Source organism: Solea senegalensis, linkage group LG10, assembly GCF_019176455.1.
Source record: "Solea senegalensis isolate Sse05_10M linkage group LG10, IFAPA_SoseM_1, whole genome shotgun sequence".
Taxonomy (NCBI): domain Eukaryota; kingdom Metazoa; phylum Chordata; class Actinopteri; order Pleuronectiformes; family Soleidae; genus Solea; species Solea senegalensis.
In genome coordinates, this window is record NC_058030.1 from 17,932,253 (window position 1) to 17,959,140 (window position 26,888).

Genomic DNA, 26,888 nt, shown 5'->3' on the forward strand with positions numbered 1-26,888 from the left:
CCCGCCCACTTTCAATTTTGAACGCAGTGTCCCCGAACTACTATCAGACGTAAATTTACACCAGGTTTGATGCCCTCGCAAAAATTGGTGAGTTTTCGTGTATGGGAAAGGCCTCAAAAAGGCGATTCATTTAGAGGAATAATAATAATAATAATAAGAATAATCTTCACAGTTTCAATAGGGTTCTTGCAACCAAGTTGCTCGAACCCTAATAATAATAATAATAATCCTTCCAGTTTCAAGAGGGTTCTTGCAACCTTGTTGCTCGAACCCTAATAATAATAATAATCCTTCCAGTTTCAAGAGGGTTCTTGCAACCTTGTTGCTCGAACCCTAATAATCCTTCCAGTTTCAAGAGGGTTCTTGCAACCTTGTTGCTCGAACCCTAATTACAGAGGGAGAAGGTCACAGAAGTCTTCAGGAGCCTGACAATGAAGTGCACTTTCATGTGAGAACACGAACCTTACCTAACATAAAGAATGTAAAATGGGTGCTTTGAGTGTCACTCTACTGGATCTGGTTAACATTCTATCAACAGTGGAGAGTTTAGAGTTTATTCAATGATACAAGTGAGAAGATAATTACAGTGGCCCAGGCAGAAGGACACATACCTCAAATGAGCATTTACAGCTCTTCTGATTTGAGCGTTGTGAAAACTTTCAGTTGACGATTTAACAGGCTAATATGACTCCTAATCTGATAAAAAAAAAAAGTTTGTGTGCGACCTTAAGCGAGACTCACAGACAAATCGCCAGTTTGCTATAAATAAATAAATAAAGCACTCTCTCAGCAGGTTGTTTATCCTCACTCTGTTTATCTAGAGGCTGAGGGAGACAGATAACATCTAACGGCAGCGCTGACATTTCCACCATGTCTCACAGTTCCTTCCTCCCCTTCACTCTGCCCTCTCTCCAACAGAGCTGACTCTAATGAGGCAGTGATGAGCCTGAGAGGCAGATTACACAGGGTATCACCAAAGACTTATCACTGAAGGAAAAACTCCACACTGAGGGAGTGTCTTACAGCACTGCAGCGCTTAGTGGTGCAAAAGAATAGCTATTTTAGTACTAATGTTCAATTTAAAACACATATCTTTGTCATTATTGTCATCATCATTCCTCCTACTACTACTAATAACTAGAAAAGGCACTCGGAGAATGGAAACCTCCACCAAGGCTGCACATTTTCCCACAATAACAAAATGCTCAAGTAGTGAGGGTATCCAGGTATCCAATCACAATATACGAGATGTGATAAGGTGCAAGTGAAGAATGAGCTTTAAAGGATCAATAAAATCTTCCAACCAATTCTAAAATTTGCTCTCAACTTCAAAGATGTAGAGACACATGGAGATGAGTTAGCAGTTTAAAGCTGGGGCACACTACACAACTTTCAATGTTGTTACCAATTTTGAAAAGACAACTGACTGGTTTCAGCAGATATTTTTTTGACGACTGACTGACAGACGAGGGATCACATGTTATATGATGTGTAACTGAACGGACAAACTCCTGTGCAAACTCTCAATTTTGATATTCCTGCTACTTCCTGTTGTCTTCTAACACCATGTCTTGTGTCCCACACACTCTTTTTCATTGTCTGGTCTGTTGGCAATATGTGTTTGCAGTTGGGTCGGTAATCAGTACTCACTACCTGATTGCGTGCAGAGTCGGCTCAAATAATTTAAACATGTTTGACTGTGACTGAGGTCAGGTCTGTAATCCTCACACACTAACAGATTTCTGTGTCAACTAGCCATGCCGATTGTCCCCAACTAGTGCTGACTGGTGCAGACTCTGGCCAACTGTGAAAGGTGGGTAAAATTGGGCAAAGAAATCTTTTAGTGTCCCCCCCAGCTTAAGCTGTTACAAACTCTAGCAAATTAATATAAACCATATAAAACAATTGATTTTGTAAGGAGTGATACATTCTTAGCAATGTTGTGGAAACATGTTTTTGTTGCTCAATGATAGTGAAAGTCATTATTTAAAAAAGTACCTGATTCAAAAACCAGACAATCAAGACAGTGGTATTTAAATGTGATACTATCCTGATGCATGTGTCATATTTCCTCTCTTCACTAACAATCACTACATAGAAGCACATCCACCTTTAATATATTCACAAGCGAGTATTTAATGAAAGGTTAAAGATTCATTAGATTTCTTAAGGTCAAAATGTTTTTAACAGTGCAACACTCACGTCCTCTGTGTCCTTTACTCTCAGGATCTGTTCCCGGAGGTCCTGTAGGTCATTAAATGTTGACTGCGCTGTAATGGAGTACACCAGAGCAAAACCTTGGCCATTCTTCATGTACAGGTCCCTCATAGCTGTGAACTGCTCCTACACAACGATAACGGAGGAACCGGACCAATCAGAAGTTTGTTTGCATTGTACCTCACACGACCTTCATCTCAGACCTGTGTATGACTCCACTTACTGTTCCAGCCGTGTCCAGGATTTCTAACATACATTGCTGCCCATCGACCTCAACTTGCTGTTGGGAGAAAAACATGAAGTGCATTTCTGTAAGACAAATGGAGAATTTAAAATGCCAAAATCAATGAAGAGATTTGAAAGAGTTTACCTTCCTGTAGGAGTCTTCTATTGTGGGGTCATACTTCTCAACAAAAATCCCTTGCACAAATTGGACTGTCTAAAATTGACAAAAGGAAGGAAACTTCAAGACAGTGTTTAACAAATGGCATATTTGTAAACATGTACTGTATACTGATGCTCTGAGACACTAAAATCAGAGGAAGGACCTAAATTTGATTCATGTGCAATTCATTTCTTAAAAAGAATCACCCTCATCCCAAAACTCCAATCTCAGAATTATTCTTCCCTCACATTTTTATTGCCTGTGGTAATGTGAGCCACACAAAATAATTTATTTGATAAATTCTATATCTACAGAGCCTTGGGGGTGTTATGGTTGAACAAAGAATTACAAAACGAAGACAAATGTGCACACAATTGAATAAGTATGATCAGATATCTGAAGAAAACGGCCAGAAAAAAGACATAAGTGAATTGCTCCAGAAACCCTGAGGCTGAGTTCTTACAAACTTTTTTAACAGTGAAACATTGCTACCCTATAATGGGGTTTTGAAAAAAATCAGTAAGTGTAAGACTATTTAATACCACACAAAATGCAACTTTGAAAATGTTTTTTTCAGTCATACACCACAAATCTACAAGGTACACAATCTTACAAGGTATACAAGTATTGACATTTCCGTGACCTTTTTGTTGACCCTTCTCATTTGTACCTAACAATTTATTCTCATAATATCCTTTCATTAAAAAGAGCAGATGTTTGACTCAGGTTGGTGCTGCTGCACTCACACACTCACCAGTGCTGACTTTCCCACACCTCCTGATCCCAGCACCACAAGCTTGTACTCACGCATGGTGGCCAAGTTCACTGGACAGCACAGAGGTCTGTGATAGCAAAGAGGAAGGACAACAAGTGAGACAGAGTCAGCTGAATATAAACTTTGTACCTTGTGACAATTTATTAGTTATCAGTTATTACTGTAACAATCATTCATAATGCATTGTATTTTCTATTTGAATTCAGGTGTTCAAAAGAAAAGATTAGTGAAAATTCAGTTTAGACACAGTTGACAGCAGGACACAGAATTATAAACATTATCAACAATGTCCAGTGGAAGTAGTGAACCTATAAATTGTTGTCAGACTGAACACCCTGTATACTACACTACAGTAGCTACAACAACCATGAAAAAAAATCACCGCTGACATCAACAGATTAAAATGTCACATCACTGCCAAAAAAATGAGCTCCATTTCCCACCCACTACCATGGGACTTTAGCTGTCATGATGATAGGGGCGTAGCCTCTTAAAAAAAATAGAAAAGAAAACAATGAGAAGTAAAACTATAGCCTGACTCTTCAACTCAGTCTGTCAGGACAGCCAGTTTACATGACATTAGAAAAAAATTATAATAATTATCACAATCTGACTAAAACTGGACTTTTAAAAATAAATTGAAAAGGAACAAACTTAGCTTTCCAAAGTTGGACTAACACACCTAGACAATGTGTTTGGGAGGTGAATCATTTATGCATGTATCCGTTCAGTTGGACCAGAGTCAGACTGAAGCTGGACTGGGCCTTCTGCGCATGTGTACAATTCTCACTCCCCAGCTTAAACACAGAATTAGACTAGAGCGACAAAAAAGTGGGAAAATGGGGGCTCTTGTCCCATCTGCTAAAAGAATCGGATATTAAAGTTCATGGATGGTAGGAAGACTTGGAATGACACTTGACATTAGGGATGCAGGGTATTGCACTTTTTGCCAATATGCGATATATCACAAGTTCTTATACTGATATACAACTTTTTCCATGCACCCAACTGCAGAAGTCATTTAGTCACTTGTGTAACAAAATAACTGACATATTCATGTTGCAGCAGATGCAGACGTAAACAATACAGAGTAGAAAGGCCATGGAGAATGACCAATCATCATCTTCATCAGCCTGACAATTTAAAGAGCGTACATTGCCAAGAAAATGTCATAAAAGTGTTTGAAGTGAAGGGGGGGAGACCTGGATCATTAGGAGATTAGAGGTGTTGATTTTCTATATTATAAAATCATAATTAATCTCAGGAAACACATGTGTTTCGTTGACTTGTGGATGCTCAAGATACATGCACCAACAAATGCTGGGAAGCAACTATCGCTCACCTCTCAATAGAAATGATCATTGTATAAACTATTATGAGAAAACTATGTTAGACAAAGACAAAATCTTGAATCTTGAATTGGGATGTGAAATATGAGATGATTCTCAACAGCATGCAGTACAAATGAGCTGTGTGGGTAAGCCAAAATTCATATGACATTGGAGGAGCTTTGTTTTAAATGGCGTTCTGATATGCAAATGTAAATTTCATTTGATGTACAAATGTCAAAGAGGGGGAGACGCACAGTAAAATCCCATTTAAAACCTCTTTGAATCAACTAATCAGACCTACATCTGTGGGACCTTTGTCAAACGCTGAGCCAAACAATACAAAAACCACTCTGTCACACTCGACTGGCATTTGCAATTCTAACGACGACGTATGAAGCACCACCAGAAACCCACAGTGTGAGACAGGCACACGAGGCACTTTACAAAGAGCCACTGTAATGACCCTTCTCTACTCAAGCACACCATACAAACAGGAGATCAGAGGGTGCATGCTCCACCACTGCAATGAAATCATTACCAGTGCAAGGGGGGCACGCCTCGGGGGGGGGGAGGGTGACGCAGACGTGTGCCTGATGTATTTATAAGCCTGAAAATGCATGCAAAGGCAAATCGTATAGTGTTTAAGATGTAAATTAACGTGGGTGTCGGATAAGAAAGCCAAGCATCCACTGATAAGATATGAGCCGAAATTCAAAACGCTCACGTAGGAACATTCTTTGATCTTGCTGATGAAAGCGCTACACTTAATGAAACATTTATGAAGATGTAAAATATAATTTTAAACCTGCCACCTGTTTGCAAATCTCTAAAGTTTGTCAAGCACAAAATCTGAGAAACAAAAAGAGCTTTACCTACTGTGTACAAGACTGCTGCAGATGACAACTCCCTCTACATCTGGGGAGGAGAGGAGGTCCAGCAGATCCTCAGGTCCACTGTTTGTCAGCGGGCAGGTGCTGTGGGTTTGACCGGGAGCCAGGAAACACGGCTCCAACAAACTCTTCAGACAGGACTCTGGTCCTAAACCTAACCAATTAAACATTAAGGTCAACTCTTTGCATAAAATCGGACCGGTTTAGATTAATGCACACCAGTAACCATTATGATCTTCTTAGGATTAAGGTATGCACAAGATGAGTAAATTTTGATTGATATACATTCTACACAGATTTTTAACAAACACATTGAAAAACATTAATATCTTTGAGTTTTACTTCCTTGCATTAGAAGATAGTTGATATTTTATATATTTTGTGCGTGTGTGTTGTTGTGTTAATGCTCCTGCACTTGAATACTAAAGTGAAGTTTTTGGTTGTTTTTTTTTTACATTCTTCCTTCCGTTCTGTGATGCTTAGTGCCTGCTCATAGTGTGAATTTTGAGTTTCTCTTCTCTCTATAATATTGTAAAAGGTTTCAGCCTTTCGGTGCACCATGCCTGGAGGCACTGTATACTGTGATTTAGCACAATACAAATAAAATTTAACTGAATAGCATAACAAATCACAGCATATCTGTCAAAATAAAAAAATGTTTAACCTGTGTCACATGTTGCATAAACATAACAGTTTGACATCACTTTTTGAAAGACCTGGTTTCCTTTTGACACAAAAGGGTTAAACGTCGTGAAACGTGACAGCCTAAAACTTTAAATAATAATTTACTGGTATTTCGTATTTTTAATAACTGGGCGAGTGGAACTCTTCAGATCAAGTCAACAGCAAATGTCCATTGAAAAGGAAAGGGAGGAGTTATAATTTAGCAGGAAGACAAACATACTTCTAATACACACACGCATACTAAAAACATAAATAAAAGTTTACAGTGGTCCATCTTACATAAATGTGGCTGTAAATGTGAAGAAATGCGCATCGTTCACTTCCTGGTACACGAAATAAAGAGCAGCTTATTTTCGTGACAACTTTGCCCGTAGTTTGGTTTCGAAAGGAAGGGTGTGGTTATTAGTTTGTTAGCGCTACAGGCGGTGTCTGCTCACCCGATTCAAATAGGTACAAGTCAACCTAAATATAAACATAAACCTAACATTTTCCTTACCTAAAGTCTGACAGGTGGCTGTAAAAAAGTTGCTGAATAAAGCTTGACAACTTTAACACTAGCATTCGGCTAGCAGCGATGCTAAGTGCTAAGTAAAACACCATGGATTCAGCAGTGCTACAATAACGAGACACTTGTACATATACATTCTACAAAGTGAACTACCGTCGACTTTGGCGGAGAAAAGCCAACATTATAGTTCCACTTTGACTCTCATTAAACCCCACTTAAATTTGACGTAACTGCTAAGCGACCACCGGGAGCTAATAAAGTTAGCCACTTAGCGCAAGGTTGAACTCTCAAATCTTTCTTAAAACTTGTTGAAAGTAACACAACTTTAAGTGTGACTAACACGTGGGTAACTGCTGCACGTCTAAAAGTCAAATGAGACACAAGCCGCGGGTTACTTCACGGTTAAACCACAAACCCTAACAAGAGTTAAAGATACTTAAGTTATTAGCTGACATTAGCAGCCCGTGTAGCCTGGAAGCTAAGCAAGTATTTAAGCCACAGTTATTACTCAGCGAACTCTGGAGCCACAGGTCGACTTTGGTGTCCGTAATTTAACCAATTAAGTCTCTGAAACTGAATAATTAGATAATGCGTTGGTCACTGAGCAGAAAGACAAGGTTGGTTTAACACTCACCGTGTTCCGCTGCGTGTGCGTGTGTGTGTGTGAGTGTGTGCGGTAAATCTCACAGAGGACGCACGAAAGGGTCCGGAGAGGAGCAGCCGATGATTGGACCACAATCAGCCAATCATAGAAAAACAGCTGAGCGCAAAAAAAGTCCACTTTATTGTGACATTTATATAAACTGTGATGAATGATTTATGATTTATAGGTTAAAATGGTACACACGTACAGAGAGAGAGAGAGAGTGAGAGAGAGAGAGAAATGCAATTATCTCCATTAGCAACTTTTACTTTTAGTCCACTACATTTCCTTTAACTATCTTTGTTACTCGTTACTACCAAATAAAATCAGAAGAAGAGTTGGTATTATGGTCTGTATTTTTATAGAGCTTTTCACACTATAGTTTTGTCATTCAGCCATCCTTACACTGCAAAATGGGGTTGAGTGTCTCGCTCAAGGACACACATAGACCAGCAGAGCCAGGAATTGAACCTACAACTCACCCTACCACTGAGCTACCATGGCTCAACCCTTTTTTTTAATACTTTTACTTTCACTTCTAAAACTTAAGTAAATTTTATATCAGAAAATTACTTTTTATACTTAAGCACAATACATGTTTTATGCTTTAAGATAGTAATAAGTAATATGATACAAAAAAGTGACTTCAACTTCTACCAAAGTCATTTTCTGGTGAGATACTTGTACTTTTACTCAAGTATCCCTTTAAGGTACTATACAAGACTGCTTATCCCTAACCTTAACCATAACCAGTTAATGCCTAACCCTAACCTTTAACTAACAACTTTAACCAGAGCCTCAGAAATTACTTCTCATAGACAGACAGACAGACAGACAGACAGACAGACATTATCTACCTCTTTCCTTGCTACCAATGGGGTCAGACAAAGTGGATTATTGCCTCCTGTTCTTTCATGTGCTGGTGGACAGGCTTCTTAATCATCTGATGTCTGCTGATGATTTAATTGTTACGGCGCCATATAGTAGCTGGTCTACAGGAATTATTGACAGTTTGTCCAAATTATGGAATGCAGTATGATATTAAATTTAATCCCAAACAGTATGTTGTTCCAGAACAAAGGAGGACCAGAAGATAAGTTTCCTCGCTTTTTTAATTTAACTGTTATTTACTGTTGTAACAAAAATGAAATACTTGGGTCACATCATCAGGAATGACTCATGTAATGATGATGATGATGATGTCCGTGTTGTACATTGTATGCTCAAGCAAATATGCAGCTGTACTTCATTTTTAGTGGTAATTAAACAGATAGTGGTAAGTGTTAAGCTGGTTATATTCTCAGAATCCGGCCACGTTACTGAGCCAAGTGGTTTGCTGAGAGACATTTACAGTGTGAAGGTGTGTCACATATTTGTTTGGAACCAAGCTGTTGCTCATCCACTTTATATTTACACATTTCCTCTGTCACTGTGAGTCTCTGCTCTATCACATGAAGAAGCAGGACGTCCAGCCGGTCACCGCCTCTGTGACTGTGAACGGGGTTGTTTTCCTTATAACTCACTAAATATGGACGGAGAGTTCATGTCAGACAACAGAGGCCGTTCATCACCGTCATCACATGACTTATGGCTGCAAAGATCATCTGAAAAGGACTGTGCACTGAGTCAGTGTTGCCATGCTACACAAATAAAACATCCCTGCCCTTATTCAAACAAATTAAAAGTTTTATTATCAGTCGCCATCGTAAAATAATATCATACCGTAGATAAAGTCGTTATGAATGACAGGCCTAACATTGGATTATGAGAGTGAAGCAGATGTTGTTTTCTCTCTCAATACTGTGTCAACCCTGACTGCACTCTGGTATAAAGTACCTTGAAGGGATACTTGAGTAAAAGAAAATTACTTAGGTAGTTAACTGTACTTAAGTATCAAAATTAATTTTCTGATATAAAATGTACTGAAGTTTTAGAAGTGAAAGTAAAAGTATTAAAAAAGTGAGGTGTTAGGATTGAGCCATGGTGGCTCAGTGGTAGGGCAAGTTGTCTTTTAACTGGAATGGTCCTGTTAGTCTATATGTGTCCTTGAGTCCTTGAGTACAGTATATGAATGGGTGAGTGAAGCAGCTCATCAAGACTAGGAAAGGTCTATATAAATACAGACCATTACCAACTCTTCCTTTTCTTCTTCTTCTTCTGATTTTATTTGGTATTTGTACTTTGTTACATTACAACACTGGCTGACTGAATAACCTGTGTCTTTTTTTTACCTCAAAGAAATACTGTGATGTTGGCTGGGATTTCTTATGGTAATTTGTAATTCTACCAAATGAGTCGGATGTGAAGATTTAACATGTACTGTATATACACAATGTGTTCCTCACTGCACTCTTACAATGTGTGACGAAATAATAGCACTTTCATAGGTCTTCTTACGTAGTCATATTTACATGTATCTATCTATACACATACATATATCTCTAAATATAAGATGACATAAGAAGTGCTATTACTATGAAGTAATAGCACTTTCATCGGTCTTCTTATTCACATTTGTGTCTGCACTATTCTTGTTTACATCCATATTGATGTTTGTTTTTTTATTATAATGTTTTTCTTCTTTTTTTCTGACTTATGGTGCTGTAACTCCCAAAGAGATCAATACAGTTCCGTTCTTTCTTTCTTTCTTTCTTTCTGATCAAATATTTCATTAAGCTGTTTTTGGAGTCCAACAGCTGCTCCCTGTAGTTTATCTCTCATTATATCTGCTGCAACTTGCTGCACAGTGAATGAATTTCCACTTGTGGCTGCAGAGGCTGCTGTTGACCTTCTTATATTTGATGGTGCAGTGGAGATAAAGCCTTTTTTTTCTTCTCCCTTTTATTTTTTTCTACCTTTGGATAAATGAAAACAATCAAAACTACCTCACTTCTTGTAGACACAGTTGCCCTCAACCATTATTAGTTTGTATTTGTACTAGATGAATGAACTATGTTGTTTACAAGGATTTACAAAAGGCGTTACGCACATTTGTTACCTGCATGATTCATGAAAATGTTTAACCCTCTGATAGCGAAGCTTTTGTTGAAGGGCCTGATTCGTGTCACGGCCAACTGTTTGTCTTCCATTGCTCTGAAAGCCTCAGCTGCTCATGTGGTGTATTTGTTTTTCTCTGCTGCCATAGATGTTTTATAGTCTTTTATATGATGATGGATTCAATTCGAGCACAACCTCCTGTCACTGGCTTCGTCTACAATCTGCATACATAAAAAAATGAGACTAATACCTATTATGTTCTGCATAAAAAACACATTTTAAAATTACAAATTAAAATCATGTTAAACAATGTAATTATTCTTATTTTAACCTGATAGTTCATTAAATTTGTGACCCACAGTTGTCAAAAAAAGCATTTAAAATCCACAGTTCTTGTGTTAAATCTAATTGTGAAAATAATCCATCATATTGAGCTGGTAATTGTTAATGTGTTAAACACTGACAGGACGATAAACTGCAGTCCCTCCTGCTTTTATGAATTATAAGTTTGAAAAATGACTCTAACGCTCTCTTAAAAACCAAGGTTTATGAAGAACATCTTGTACTTTGTTTCCACCGCATTCCAAGTCAAACAATGAGACTTGTCAATAAAACAAAAGGGCTTTATTCCACAATATAAACTTGTAACATCTTCAGCTACTCCCCGAGTTCTTTCCCGGTGAATCATGAAGCAGATTGATGCTGCCGTGGGATGTGGATGCGGAAGTGTCAGCAGAGTTCTTGTTCCTTCAGTCTGCCACATTTCCACTCCACGGCAGCGGAACCGTCCACCCGTGTAGCTTTCTGTACACTACGCCATCGCTAACACACCAACACAACTCAGCGGAGATCAAGCCAGTTAGGTCAACTCAGACAAAAAAATTATTGCTCAGATAAATAAACCTATTCTACAAAAAAACAAATGGGAATAATTATATTAAGATGCATGTACTAAACACTGGATTTCCAAATAAGAATAATAATTAAAAAATCAAAAACAGTTAGAGTAAGTGTTTTGAGAGAAGGGGATGAAAACCTGGGACATCTGTCCCCTTTTTCTCTCGTTTAACATGCAAGGAGGTTCCAGAGAAGAGAATATTAACCCTTAATTAACCCTCTGTACAGGGTGCAACATGTAAGACTCCTTTGCACCAATGTAACGGAATCCCATGCAGCACGCTTCACATCATGTTTTGATTTTCCTTTTTTTCTTTTATCGAGACAACCACAAATTCATAAGAGTAAATATATATATATATATATATGTATACATACATATATATATATTTATATAATATATGTAAAAATACAAAAAAACAACAACCCCTAAACATTATAGTTGTGGACAACAAGTCAAAAAGGAGATAGCACCGTTGTTACAAAAGGGTCAAACAGGTGAGACGGGGGAGGAAATACAGGATCAGTGACACGTCCAGAATGATGGCTCCATAAACGGGCTGACGACGGACGGGTGGACGGACGGACGGATAGACAGACAGACGTCTTCAGTGAAAAGACCTCTGCTTTCTCTGCGTCCTCACATATGTCCGTCACTCAGAGTACACTTGACGCAAACGTAGTCTTCGTTCTGCGCCATCGCGGCCGTGACGCCGACGCAGACTTGGTGAAACCACTGGTTACAGCTGCCGTCGCACTGGACCCAGTCCACCTGCAGACAAACATGTTCACATTACACCTGAAACTACAGATTCTGCCTGCTGCTGTTGTCCGTCAGTGTCAGTGTTAAGCGTAAGGGGACGTTCACATGCAGTGTCTAAAAACGTGTGGAAGAATTGCAACCACTATCTGGGAGCCTCAGAGATAACTCAAGTTACTGAACTGAATTAACGCTTAAAACAATTATAAATAACGGATTAGCAGCACCAATTTCCCCTCGGCCCAGCTGTGTCTGTTTGATGTGCGTGGAGAAAAAAGCGTGCCTGTCATTCACTAACTGATTCAGGAGCTGTGTGTAGATCAGGGATCTGTAACCTCTAGTATTAAAAGAGACATTTTTGTCTCCTCTCCATCCAAATAAATATAATCTGGAGCCAGAAAACCTATTTGAACCCATAAAATAAAGAGATCATCATTTATTAAGTTTTGCATATACTGTATATATAAAAGAGCTATAGTTGGTTGCATTTATGAAATTTAATAACTACAAAAATAAAACGATGACATTTCATGACTATTTTTTAAGGAAAAACAGCAAACCCTTGGCACATATGTAGGCCGACTTTGAAATAAGACCTAGACAGGATGTGATGCATATTTTAGTGCATATTTCATGCATCACCTTGATCTCTAAAAATGAAGTGTTGACTATGAAAAAATAATGAAAATAAACTTAAAATAATAATAATAAAAAGCTACAGGAAGCCACTGCAGAGGAGCAGAAGAGCCAAATGTGGCTCTCATTCATGCATGGGTCTAATACAGACATTTTCTTTTATTTTTAGATGATACTGTCAACTTTTAAGTTACTTGTTTAAACATTTTATATCCAAATTATTCCAAAGGACATATATGAGGAAAAGCCTCTAATAACCTCTGAATTTGAGGAATAGTGGGAGTAAAAGTTCTGATTAAACTCTGACTTTTGGCCCCACCAGTTCCAGAAGGACACATGTGACACTTTAGTTGTTGAATGCTCCAGTGCTGTGTGTCCAGCAGCTGCTCTCTCACTGTCTTGACTGCTGTTTGGTGCTAAGCAGGTGGTGGCACAGAGTTTCTATGCTGTGGGGATTAGTCAAAGAGAATCATAATGGTGACCTTGTAGAACTAGAAGAACCAAAACAAAGAGCTGAAACAAGTCGAGTGGTGAGTGTCTGTGGGCGCTTCACTGTAAGTGCTCCCTTATGATGTGTTGTTAATGAAAAGCCAGCATTAACCGTTAATTACGTACGACTGCAGCAGCCCACAAAAGTGTTGTTTTCTCACCATTGTTTAATAAATTGCTGGAATTCTATTGACACTTCACATAATAGCAAAACAGTGTTTGTTGTGGTTGCGTCACTCTGCCTCCTACTCTCCATCTCCCTAACCTTGACATAGTCAGACTGACCACTGCAGACACTGTGACTGAGTTTATATTGTTCTCAGCAGAGCAGCACAGCTTGAGCATAAAAACAGAGTTTGCCACTTGAGCTGTGCCCTGATGACTGTAGTGGCAGAGTTTGCTACAGGTGTGAAACCCACAATTCACTGATAAAACAATTCAATTTAAGCTACATATACAGCACATTTAATAGTCCTGTGACCTGCAAAAAACAACTCAAGACTAACAGTATGTTTTGGGGGGGATTTAAACTTTAGACTTTTCACAAACTTTTCATGTAAACTATTTTGACCCAAATCATGATATAAACATTTCTGAATATTTCTAATGCCTTTTATATGAGATTCTGAACAGGTAAAACAGTCATTTTCAAGACATGTTTGATTAATGGTCACAACAGGCGTGCGTTATTAAAATCAATATACACATGTGAATGAGACTAAGTAAATGCATTTAGGCAGAGTTAACGCAATATCTACTTATATAAGCTAAATATAAGCAGAATATGAATTTTACTTACAAGTTTCTAATGTAATTGGAAGGCCTGCTTGCTTTTCAGTATTGTATCCCAGTCCATAGAAGAGTGCGACTTTCAGTGTTTTGTCTTTAGTTTGAAGAAGTTTGGCTTAGTTTGGCTCATGTGAGCAGCAGTTTGCTCCTTACGTGGGCTTTTGTGTTTCAGTAACTCAAAAGGGGTTGGTTCATATCCATCCTCATGGTAACTTACCTCACAGATGTATTCTGTATTATTTTTGTTTTAGTTTTTTAGCCAAACAACTCTGCAAGTACTGTAAATCTGGTGGCCCACAACCCGTCTCTGGGTCCCAAATCAGTCTCAATGTACTATAATTTTAGAGCATAAGCACTTGATTCGATTAATCCAGGCTGCTGAATGTCATTAAGATTCAGCTACATTCTATTTATTTGTTTTTTAATATAAAAAAAACAACTAAACTTTCTGCCTGCATTCCTTGAGTCAGTTCAGTGCTGGATGCTCCTCTGTAAGTATTTAGCGTAAGCATTGCGATTCTCATTTTATCAACATTTTAAAAAAAAATTAAAAAAAAAGATTTGATCACCAACGACTACATTCTCTGTTAAACACAAGTAACCCATATTATAAATGTGTATACATGTAAAACCGGTTGCTCAACATTCACATGATGTGACAGGGAGGATGTTGCCCTCTGCAGAGAAAAGAAAAAACTGTATTTCACAGGATAGACTGTGGTCTCTCAGACAACTTTCTCACCTCATCTCCCTCTGGCAGTTGACACCTCTCTGCAGGACAAACGGCCATTTCCTCATCCGACTCTTCGGACTGGGAGAAGTCAGAGCGTGGGGAGGACGAGGTTGAGGTCGGTCTGTGTTGCGGGTTCTTCTTATTTATCCTCTGTCTTTTGTGTGAGTGTTTTTTGTCCTTCCTCCTGCACTCTGCGTCTGAACCTTCCCTCTCCAGATGCCGCTTCATCTTCTTTCCTGAGTCTGGCCTTATTTCCCTCATGGCGTCGACATCATCCTGAATATAAAAATGACTTCCATTAACACTGATTTTGAGGTTGTTATGATGTATGATGGGTTTTTTTTTGCCTGTACCTGGTTGACTGGCAGATTATTTCCCTGAGAGTTGAACTGCATTTGTTTGTCACAGTCTGAGGACTCGTCCTGTGGTGGGGACATGCACCTGTCTCTTTGTTGGCTGACAGCCCGGTTCAGTAATGTGTGGTAGAGAATCTGCACCTCTGGCACCTCCACCTGCAGCAGGAGCCCTTCCACCATCAGCTCCTCCAGCTCATGGCTCAAGCCTGTTAGGACAGAAAAATACAATCTACTAACACTAACAATAATCAATGTACAAAGAGACTTTTCTTCATTCAGTCAGTCAGACACTAACCCTGTAGCGGTATGCATCTCTGCTCAGTGTAGAAGACAGCGTGGCCTGTCCTATTCCACTCTGGAGTTAAGGAGGGCGCCTGTGTCAAACACATCAAATATCAACCTTGATTTATCTGTGCTAACTCAAGTTTGCAAATGATATGTAAAAAGAAGTGAAACAAGCCTGTGATAAGTGACCTGAGTGTTGTCGTGAGTATCATGGTTGCCTGATACCCAGCGGGTTAGAGTGGGAGGAGTTCCTGGTCTCTCTTCCAGCTCTGAAAGGTTACACGTCTTTAAAATCTGCTGAGCTCTGTGCTGCCAGTTAATTGTCCTCTCAGCCACATGGTGCAGAGCGTCGCCCTCCAGCAGGCGCACGCCTATGCCCCGTAAAGACGATTGCAGGGAGAGTACTTTGTTCAGCGGGGGGTTTTCTGATCGCCGGCACTGCGGACAGAGCCAGGGCTGTGTTTGGGAGGAGTGGGACGTGTCCCTGACACACACGCTGTGGAAGGCGTCCCGGCAGAGTTCACACTGCAGCATTGCCCCCATGGGAGCCTTCTGACAGACACACACCTTGAGGTCCGTGCAGTCTGCTGTGGGAAGGAGCTTTGACTCATTTGCTGCCCTGAGATTAGAGAAAGCCTCCATCTCCCTGACACACAGCTCCTCCAGAGTTGCCATCTGGAGAGTCAAACAAATGCATAATCAGAACAATTCTATATCAACATAGATTGCAACAGAGTACATTTTCTTAGGAAGGTTCCTAACTGAGTGATGTGACCGAGAAGAATCTCAGTGGCAGCCACAGTAAGAGCTTTATATAACCTGCATAGGGTCAAGTATCAAGTGATGAGTTTTTTGTTTTCCATGTCCAAAACACTGTTTCATTACAACAGAATTTCGTCTTAAATGCCTGCCATTGCATATTTACAAAGTCTAGTGTATGTGCAGTCAAATTAAAAACCTTTATTTTCCTCAGTCCTTAAGAGTTCTCCTTCACACCTTTCCCTGACCATGTAACATTTTCCATCGACATCGAGGGAAAGTGGTTAGGACTACTCAAATTCACCTATTGTTCCTTATGGGCCTTTTTCACGGTTTTCATTTTGACAGGTGTTAGTGAGAACATTAACGTAGCTCTGTGGAGTTTATGGAGTCAGGACACAGTGACAGCAGTTTCCCTGAAACATTCATTTGATTATTGACACCTATGGTTACCTGTCAAAATATCTGCCATGGAAAAGTCGTATGTAATGGAAAACTCTGAGAAACAGCACACTTACTGCAGAGGTAGAATCCTCGCACTCTGAAAGCACCTTTTCCACATCGCTGACAGTGCTGAGTCCTGGCATTTTCTTTTTGTTACTTTTAGGCGATTCTTTGCTTTTCTTGGCCTTCCTCTTTGGAGAATGTGCATTTCCATTTCCACATCTTGGAGACAGAACCTGTGAAAAACCAAAATATATGTGATGCTCATTTAGCTCGGTTTGCCCAGCACTTCTTCTTTCATCTTCTTTCGAGAAGCAGATTATAACACTGTGACATGAATAGGACTTATGATAAATATTTAATGACACATTTCATTAGTTACTAGGGTTGTTTGCAACGACTTTACAGCAACTACTTCATGAGTTGTATAACTAGTGAGTCAGCAAGAGAGCGAGGAAGTATGAATCAGTGGCTGTCATTTACAAAAATTAAGAAATAGTAAATGAATCATGGTTTGCAATGCTACATGTTATTAAGGTAGTCAGTCTGTAAACCTGCAGATCTAATTCTTCAAATTTTATAACAATATTAATGTGAATACACGTTGTGTTAGGTTTTGATACTTAAATGAGTGATCTCAGAGAAAGTAGTCAACCAGCAAAAGAACTGTATGTTATTTTACCTCCAGCACAGTACTAGCTGAGTCTTTATGAAGGAAAGCCGCAGCTGTAGATTCTTTCCATTCCCGCACCTCGACCATTAAAGACTCCAGCCTGTCTAAAGGTTCCAGGTGGACTTGGATGGCTTGTCCTCGTAGCACCATGTCAGATAGTCGGTCCACCAGCAGAACGCAGCCACGGGCCTGAAATGAACAAATTGTGTCAGAGTTACAATCACACTCAAATTGACCCACATAGGGAAAATCATCCTGTAAAGATTGTCCTTACCTGAAGCTCCTCTGATTCTTGAAGCCACTCTTGGGCCTTTCTTATGGTGTCCTTTAGGATCACACAGTTAGGGAGGTAGGCAGGGATAGCAGACGCCTTCTCAGCAGCAGCATTAAGAGTCTCTATGGAGTGTGGTGGACTGGTGGGCAACAGAACATAAATTATTCATGGACACAACACCTGCATCATCTCCAATTTACGACTGCCTACAACATCAGTCATTGCATTTTATTCAGAAATAAACCAATGTTTTACCAGTGTTGAACATATCCTGGACAATTGTTTTAATAGGATCATGTAAAAGCTACAGGTTTTTGTTTTTAAAGCATTTGTTTTACATGGGAGTATAACTTTATTCTTGAAATGTATAAAAACTTTCAGCCACAAACCTAAATAAAAACAGTATTTTAATGCCGTGAAAACCCAAAAGCTGCAATGGACTAAGAATGGCGAAGGATCATTAACTTTTAGAACGTGTAGAAATTTAAGTTCTGACGTTAAATTAGTTTCTCTGATAATGAAGAGAAGATGCACATTCCTGCAGCCATGCCATTAAAAGCCTCTGAAAAGCACTTGTGACAGTTAATGTTGAACAGCACTGAGAACCAATGGAATGAGGGCAGAACTAAACATGATGCTCACTTTTTGTTGATCTTGGTGAATATTCTAGCGGCAGCATTTTGCACTAGCTGTAATTAAAATGAAGCAAAATCAGGAGCACTGACATAATATTACATTAATCATTTGCTGTCTGTCAGTGCTAAAACCTGAACAGAAAGTTGAAGCTTTGACTATAAAATTACACTTCAGGAATAAAAAAAATCTTCAGAGCATAACAACCTATCACACATCTTCTTTGTTGATGTTTCAGGGGTTCTTTTGACCCTGAAGTTCGAATGATAACATCATCATAGATGAGTCGGTGCTGCTCTCACCTGGCTTTTAGGAGGCTGCACGCCTTGTCCTCCCAGTGTTCCGACACGGTGAGCAGCTCTTGTAGACACGCCATGGCTTTCTCTACGGACGGATGAGGCGACAGGCCGACTCCCTGATCGATGAGCCTCCTCATGGTCTCCAGAGTTAGGGTGGCAGGCTGAGCGTTGGCATGCCGCACCGCCTCCAGCCAGCGCGCCTGCTCAAGCCGCACTCTCAGGCGGGGAAGCTCGGGCAGCTCCACGTCGAAATCGAAGCTTATGTCCAACAGGCTCTGGATCTCGGTGACACTGGGAACTTCCTCTGCCAGGACCTTCTCGCTGTGCTGCTGAAAGTCCTCAATGCGGTTCAAGAGTTCCTAAAGGAAGACATTGACACGCACGTACAGGTGATTAAAATGAGTGGTTTTACATTAATCAATCACAATGTTAGTAGTTTAGACTAGGGCTGAATACAATAATTGTTCTAATTTTGATTGATTTATGTTCCAATTAAAAAAATGCACATTGACGTAAGGAACATTTCATATCTTTCAGAATTGAATTTCTGCCAGTTAAACTGTTGTTTCAAACTTATTAGGCTTGAGTGTTAAATAATTACAGCAATTTCTCTCAACCATGTATGCAGAAAGATGCTCCAAAGTCTAATAGACCACATTGTCCATATGTGGTACCTGTGGTATAAGCATATGAAGTTTCTATGTATTTACTGTTCTTCAGTCATTATGTTTACATGGACATGTCTGCACTCAGAGACGCCAAAAAAAAGACAATAAGGTGTCCATAACCAACAGCATGACATCAAAACCAACACAGGTAAATTGTATTAAGTCTATTGTGGTAACATCACAGGAAACATTTCCTCTGCTCAGCCTACCTTTAATTTGGGAGCCTGAGGAAGACTGCAGCAGAGGTTATACAACTGCCTCACAAATGAACTCAGCTCCTCCACAGTCAACTGGCTCCGTGATTTCACACTTCCACACCGATACCTAGGGCAGAGTTTTCAATGAATGGGGAAAAAAAGAACAGAGAAACGGAATCCCACTATGGCACTGGTACTAGTTCATTGAGAATAATACTCATGTAGAACAGTGTATTAATGCTACCTGGTCTGCCTCTTGCCATTCAATAGCTGCTGTGACACCGAGGAGCACTTCTCTGCATCTTGTGTGACCAGACGCAGCCGACGCAGCAGGTCGTTTTCAGGGAACATATTGACCTCTGAATCTGCAAGAAGTGTGCGAAAGACAGGCAGGCCTGAGGGGAAAAAGGAGAGAGAACACCTAGTTAATCATAGTCAGGCATGGTTTGGTGAATAGCCAGTCAATTAGTGTGTCTACTTGTTACTTATTGTTTTCATTTAATGACCTCTGCCAAGGAGATGATGTTTGTGGCGGTTTTTATCTGTCTGTTAGAAACTGATCAGCCTTAGAGCAGATGTGTGCATCGCAAACTAGAGTGCTTTCTCTATTTTAAAATGCTTTTAAAGTTACCTTACATACTTTAAACTTACATACTATTGAGGTGCAGGCTGACTTTTATTATTTGGCTTTAACATGTAAACCAATAGTATCTGGAATGCTTGGATTTCTTATTTACATTCGATGTTTACCTTTCTTTTTCTCTAGTTTAGCCTCCAGAGTCTCTGAGACACGGGCGGCCCATTCATCATACAGCTCAGCCCGCCGCTTCACTGCATTCATCATGGGAAACAGCTCTTCCAGTGTGTATCTGTAACTGTAAAAGGAAACAGCACCTTAAAGTTACTGGAAACACAAAGATCTGCCTCAGAAGAACCAGAATTTCCAGTAAAAAAAGATGTATTTTCCCAAATATTAATTTCACTCAAACATCGCGTGTGCTGATCTTTGCACACAATGTCTGTTAACCATCTCTACATCAGCTGTACAAGGATGACCTACTTCAGCGTGTAGCTGGTGACTGGGCAGGAGCAGAGGTCGTTGATGTGGTGTGGACAGACTAGTACCCCTGATCTACAGGGACATGTGATGGCAGACAGGTAGCAGGTGGTCCTGCACTTGGCACACTGCCGCTCGTCGTCCTGGAGGTTATCATATTTTGCCTGCTTGGCATGTATTACCCCCTGAAAGTTTGAGACAAAGAAAACATGCTTTAAGTACACCTACATAAAGCCCAACTCCCTGATTTATATAAACCTGAGTTCTCTTAAGACTTAGACATGTAATTGTTGTACGGAAAGCCCCCCTGCATAAGGTGCTATTAATAAAAAAAAGTCATAAAGAGACTTTTCAGAGTGTACAAGTGCAGCATAAAAAAGGCATGAAAAATGCAGAGGAAGCCAGAGGTGTTTTTAACCAAGGCGCATGAGGGTCTCCATGCTGTCGCATCTGTTACTAAGCAACCAAAACCTGAGAGCTGCTTAGATGGCCAGCCTAAGTGAAATAATTAATAAATTAAACTAAGAGAAATAATCAAGATAATGGATTAAAGGCACCACATTTCATAGCATTCAAGTCATGTTTTTCTTGCTGCATCTGTGTGCATCCTACTGTTCCACCTGTGTGGAGATTGCTGGTTTCTCAATGTGTGTGCATGGGTTTTCTCCAGATACTCATACTAAAACATGCAGAGGTTAAGTGGCGACCTGTCCAGGGACTACCCCGCCTTTCTACCCATGTCAGCTGGGATTGGCTCCAGCGCCCCGCACGACCCTCAGGTGGAGTATAAAGCAGTAGACAATGAGCGAGTGACTGAGTGAGTCATTGTTTGTGTGTATCCTCTCCTTCACCAACTGATTCAGGAGGTTCGGAATTAATTTAAAAGATAAAGACCATTCTGATGTACTTCTTCGAGTATCCAATGAGTATCCAAAGATGCAGTGAAAGCGCTTGCTACATTCAAAATATGAACGACAACCATGTCAATGTCATTCGTTCACGTGTCTGAGCCACAGCTACACACGTTTTATGTCTTTCCACTTGATCTATAGAAAAGAAGTATGACGGTGTATGGAGATGATTGAGGGGACTATTTTACCATTTTCGCTATTTTCTCTCTCACTCCCCGCTCGTCACGGATCATGATGACCATGTCCTTGTGGGTGGCTGAGGCCAACACCACATCAAGTGTGTCTGCTTTTAAGGCCATGTTGCACACCATCTCATCGTGGGAGAACACGTTGTACCGGTGCAGCTGACGGTAGTGGTCAACACACTGTCTGCCAAGAGGCATCTGGTAACAAACAGAAACATTAGGATTAAACGACAGTTAATGTTATCAGTAACATTTTGAAAATCTTAATTGGATAGAAAACATGCCAGACACTGAGTCACCTTGCGGTAAATTCTGTAGAAACTAGACAGAAATACATTTGAAAGTGTAACAGCTGAGTCAGTTTTATGTGTTGAATATATGACAAATGAAGCAATGCATACCCAGTCTACGGTGCAGAAGTTGACAGCCTCAGCAAAGTTGAAGCCCTGGTTGAAGCCACTGTGGTAAGATCTAGGAAACGTGATGACAAACTCACCAGCACACTGGTTTGTTCTATAAATCTAGAACAAAGGGGTGGGGTGGGGGGGATATGTTGCTTTGATTAAAAGAACAGATCATTCATTAACCCTGTGTTAAAGAAATGGAAAAAAGAATAGTGCTGATGAAAGTCATATAAACACATACTGGAACTCCGTGGGCCATCAGGGTGTTAGGGTTCATGATGGTGACCAGCTGGTGCAGCAGGTCTGGCTGAGAGTCAAACAGCTCTGGAGCCAGTTTCTTCATCACTGCCTCCAGCTGCTCTGCTGCAAAGCCAGGAGCTCCGTACCAGGTTTTGGGTTCACCCCTTAAAGTAAATATAAATAATTGTCAAGAGAAAATTACTTTTCCTCCTACTGTTTTTTTCAAGCTCTTCTCCATTAATAAAATGATTACAGACAGCTACAGGAATGGGCCTAATACTGATCGGACGAAATCTGCGAGATGATGAGATGTATTTGCTGAAGTACCAGTGCAGGTAGTTGATGGAGTAACTCCAGTGATCCTCGATGTGCCAGCAGAAGGAGGAGAAGCACATGCCAACATAGAGCCATGGCAGTGTCATCCCACAGATGTCAGCAGTCACATGAGTCAGCACAGATGGTTTCATCATCGCCAGGTTATTGAGGTTCCAGCCACACTTGAGGTATTTCTGCAAGAGGGACAGCATATTCAGATCTATACTAGAGTAATCATAACAGTTAATTTAATAAAAGGCTACCAAATACAGCCAAATAACATGGCTGCGGCATTCTGATTCCACACACACAGCCCTAAGGTTTTGAATGGCTCAAGTGAGAGCCATCAGTTCACCTCGTCAGCAGGGGAAACCTTAAATTTCCCATTTGGAATTGGGAATCCGCTCCCAAACTCTTTTGAGGCAATATCTGCTCCGTATTCCACGGTAACATCCTCGTCAATGGCTCCGACCAAACGCCAGAACTCTTTCTCCACCAGCTCTGTGGGCACCATCTATAAAACACATGAAAAGACAATCGATTTAAAAAAATAAAAATAAAACCAAGATGGTGACATATATAATTTGAAATCAGTTAAACTTACATGAACTGGCATGTTGAAGTAGTCAGATTTGAATGCATCTGCCATTTGCCCAAATGCACGCAAGGAATAGTCTCTGAAGGCTTGTTCAAAGCCAAATGCCTCGAGAGGTTTGCTGCATTCCTGTAACCATAAAGAATTCTATACATTTTTATGTCATTTTTTATGTATGTATCGACTGTCTCATATAGGTTGAGAGGCTTGTTGTTTTGAAATGTTGCACTGCTCATTAAAAAGGAGTCAGTTTGCAGCTTGGCAGCGTGTCCTCACCTGTGCTAGACACTTGGGGCACCTCCAGTCTCCTTTGGGAACGTCGAGAAGAGGAGGGATGAGGCAGAAAGTATGATAGCTGTCATCACAGCCGTCACACAACAACAGGCGCTCCTCATCGCCTCCACTGCCACACACCAGGCACACAACAAGATCCACCTAGAAAACAAACACAAGCAGGAATCAGCTTCAGAGCCACAACCACTGACTTCTGCAACACAAATTATAAAAGTACATCTATAATACTAATTTACACTTAGTTTTTAAGATGATAAACATACCTTTTCTTAACTAGCCACACCAAATTAGACTAACTAGCCTAATTCATTTTCATTCCATGATTCATTTTAGGTGTGGAAATGTCATTTTATGGCATACAAAAGACGTCTCTACTTACTGGACTTGGAGGAACTGGGGGCGGGATGAACTTCTTGTACCGTGATTTGAATTTGTCAGCTTCAATAATTGGTTCTTTAATTTCAACTGGTTCCTGTTTTACTGGAATGGGAATCTCTTTTTCTGCAAGACAAAAAAAGATATTAAACATTGTTAACAGGTGATTTAACAACAGGTCATAACAAAAACATTTTCAGAAAATACAGTGCCAATTTATCTATTGCAATCACATAATAGACATTTTTTACATGATAATATGCTGCTTATAAATACTAATTTGTGTTAAATGAAATGCAAAGTATGTGAATTTCTGCTACCTCAGTTCTCTAGATCAAAACAGTACGGGAAAAAATTGATGGACTTGTTAAGTAGATTGGTATCATCGCAAAAACTGTCATCATTGCAGTCAGCTGACACAAGCACAAAAGATAACTTCATTGACCTAGTAGTAATTGATATGTAAATCAGATGTTGACTGATATGGGTTTTTCTGTGGCCAATGCTGGACTCAGTGGCACTGAGGTGGCCAATTTATGATACATTTTTATTATTATATTATTATTTTGATGATTTTCGTTTTTTACTCCATCAGACAAGGTACAACAGTTTAACAATGATAAATAATACATAAATAAGTATTATTATAAATATTATTGATGCTAATCGAACAAAACTTGCACTATATCCCTTTACTCAATTTGTGTCTGTACTGCAGTGCATTTAATATAAAAGAAAGGACAAATGTTACTTAGCTCCTTTAATCAAGTTGCTGAGAACACAACTGTGTAGACATATAAATAAGTGATACATGGCCAATTTATTCAATAATTATATCCCAATGTTGATTATTAATAAAAGGGCAAAGATTGGTCTGATTAACTGGCCCAACCACAGCAGCAAATTTACATATCAAACCTCTTGAATTTACTGTAAATAATAGTATGTGGAATATGGAGTATGTCTGACCTGGTTCTGGTTTGGCAACAAAGGAACCCATCCTCCGTCTCAGGTTGGGCCGGTTATCTCCTGGTTCTCCTGGTTCAGTCTTCACACAGACAGCCTGAGTATACAGAATACGAACAAACAACTAAAACCATGATCTGTGTGGAAATAGGAGACGAATGAAGAATGAAGTGTGTACTGCTAGATCTGGGACAGTTTTAAGCCTTATCCACTCAGAAACTTTCCTTAGACAATCTTTTTCTTTTTGTTTTTTAAAAATATTTTCCATAAACACAGCATCCTGTCAAGAAACGTCTTCATACACAGTAAAACCCCCAAAATGACTCTGAACACTAAAGTGTGCCAGGTTTGCAAGTGGAACTCTAGTGCTGCCACACTAATACACCAAAAACAGAGAAGAATATGACAAATGGAGCCTGCACATAAAGCTAGCATGCTGTGTACAAACTCCAAACACAAGAAGAAGGCAACGACAACAAAGATGGCGACAGTGAGTGCAAGAAAAAGAGAAAGGTGGGCTATGACATCATCATTTTCCCAATTGGTTGTATACACGAAAACACAAGCCAGTTCAGTGCAGATAAGAAGCCAACACGATGTAAAACTCTGGCAGATTCTCCTGAACATGTTCTCATGTGTGCAGACCCTTAATCAGGTGTGTGGCGCTCTCTTACATCAATAACACCCACCTCACACTTCATGCGTTTGCCTCTGCGAGCATTGGAGTAAGTGTCCATCGTCAAGGCAGGTGGTCTTTGAGTCTGTGCCTGCAGCTTCGGCACCATGGCGTCCACGCTCTCCATCCTTACTTTACTCTCCACCGACTGGAGTGGCTTCTGAACACACTGAGGAATATAACATGCAAATTAAAACAACGACTCGATGATAAACACAAAGCCTTAACGTGCCAAACTGGAATACCTGTACAAAAGCAGTGGTCAGTAGATACAGTAATAGATATAAGGGAGACTTTAATATAAATACATTAACACAGACTAAACTGAGCAGACAATACATTTACTTTTAAAAATAAAATAATTAATTATTTGATTATAACTTCAGAACATCAATGATGAATTAAATTGAACAATCCTCTGTGACGATTAGTATTAGCAACAACCAAATGAGTTTCAGAGAAAAAAACAGGAAACTGTCTCAAAGACATTGTTTGGTACCAACAAGGTTTCCTGAAGTGAAATGGCCAGAAGATTAGAGGCATGTGGTTAGTTAGAGTCTGTCACCACAAACAGGTAGCACTGAAACTGAAAGTGTGCATGCCACATTGGTAGTACAAAGACAGAATTAAGCTGAGACAGTGGAGGACAAGTAACTCAAGATTTATCTTTGACTTAGTTTTTTTTTTACATTAATTATAAAGGACAGATGAAAACTGAAAAATCTACTAAAAATATTTAACCAGACTTTTGCCTGAAACAGAAAGAGAAGCACTATTCTGTCCTACATGTGACCTACAGAGGGACAGACTACTTTTTGGATGCGAGCATGAACTGTTTTAAGAAGGGTTAAATTCACAGTCAGGTCTGCAAATATTAAACCCACGACATAGACATGCATGTTGTTAGCCAAGTGGCTTCTTGACCATGACGCAAACATACCTCTTCAAGTTCTGGATAAACCTCCAAACCCATCAGTTTGGAAGCTGCCTCTGGTGCCTGAGGCAAGAGAGAGCTGGGGTAATTAAACAATTTAGAGTGACCTCCTACTGGAGGTCACAAAGTACCAATCCAAAAGAGTTTGGATAAGCTCTCTTGCAAAATATTAAGAGCATATTAGGGTGCAAAAACTATGACACTAAACAATAAATTTGCACTCAGGAGAGCAGTAGAACAATGATGTGGACTCAAAAGAATCCAAAATGTGTCCTTTTGGATTTAAAACAAATAGCATAAAACATAAACATAAGCTGCAGTTGAAAACAAAACATGCACATCCCCAACAATGCCCCCACATTATCATTAAGAATAATTTCAAGTTGACAAAAAATTGCATTATAAACTTGTAATTTCATGAAATTTTTTGTTGCATCATAGTGATGGCTTAGCATTATTAGGTCTTTGTTTACAGATGAGCCACTTGTGACTGTATGCACAACGTCTCTGATTTTTCTCGATTTTCGGTGCAGCCCTCTGGTCCCCTTGTTGTTTTTATTAAAATGTGAAGGACAGATAGTTGCTGGGATTTCTAACATACATTATGCAGAATT

General features: G+C 39.7%; 2 protein-coding genes across 3 annotated transcripts; both read right to left on the reverse strand.

The window, feature by feature from the left end:
• Positions 1-2,127: 2,127 nt before the first annotated feature.
• Positions 2,128-7,449, reverse strand: LOC122775382 (ras-related protein Rap-1b-like). 2 transcript variants are annotated; one of them, XM_044035222.1, is made up of 6 exons: positions 7,425-7,449; positions 5,581-5,752; positions 3,357-3,444; positions 2,588-2,656; positions 2,441-2,497; positions 2,128-2,343 (listed from the first exon to the last, which is right to left on the reverse strand). In XM_044035222.1, exons 3-6 carry the CDS (start codon positions 3,411-3,413, stop codon positions 2,173-2,175), a joined length of 354 nt encoding a protein of 117 aa, XP_043891157.1. In that variant the 5' UTR covers positions 3,414-3,444; positions 5,581-5,752; positions 7,425-7,449; the 3' UTR covers positions 2,128-2,172. The 2 variants fall into 2 exon arrangements, with proteins under 2 accessions (XP_043891157.1, XP_043891156.1); XM_044035221.1 differs by lacking the exon at positions 7,425-7,449 and having other exon boundaries at positions 2,130-2,343; positions 5,585-5,752.
• Positions 7,450-11,037: 3,588 nt separating this feature from the next.
• LOC122775768 (lysine-specific demethylase 5B-B-like) lies at positions 11,038-26,776 on the reverse strand. The gene is made up of 24 exons (XM_044035912.1): positions 26,281-26,776; positions 25,354-25,509; positions 24,668-24,761; positions 23,703-23,824; positions 23,306-23,464; positions 23,039-23,158; positions 22,790-22,948; positions 22,447-22,628; positions 22,121-22,283; positions 21,877-21,996; positions 21,479-21,673; positions 20,383-20,564; positions 20,073-20,197; positions 19,567-19,717; positions 19,335-19,449; positions 18,461-18,816; positions 17,526-17,664; positions 17,261-17,440; positions 16,653-16,814; positions 15,565-16,050; positions 15,386-15,464; positions 15,088-15,296; positions 14,744-15,010; positions 11,038-12,099 (listed from the first exon to the last, which is right to left on the reverse strand). Exons 1-24 carry the CDS (start codon positions 26,311-26,313, stop codon positions 11,968-11,970), a joined length of 4,086 nt encoding a protein of 1,361 aa, XP_043891847.1. The 5' UTR covers positions 26,314-26,776; the 3' UTR covers positions 11,038-11,967.
• Between the last annotated feature and the right edge of the window lie 112 nt (positions 26,777-26,888).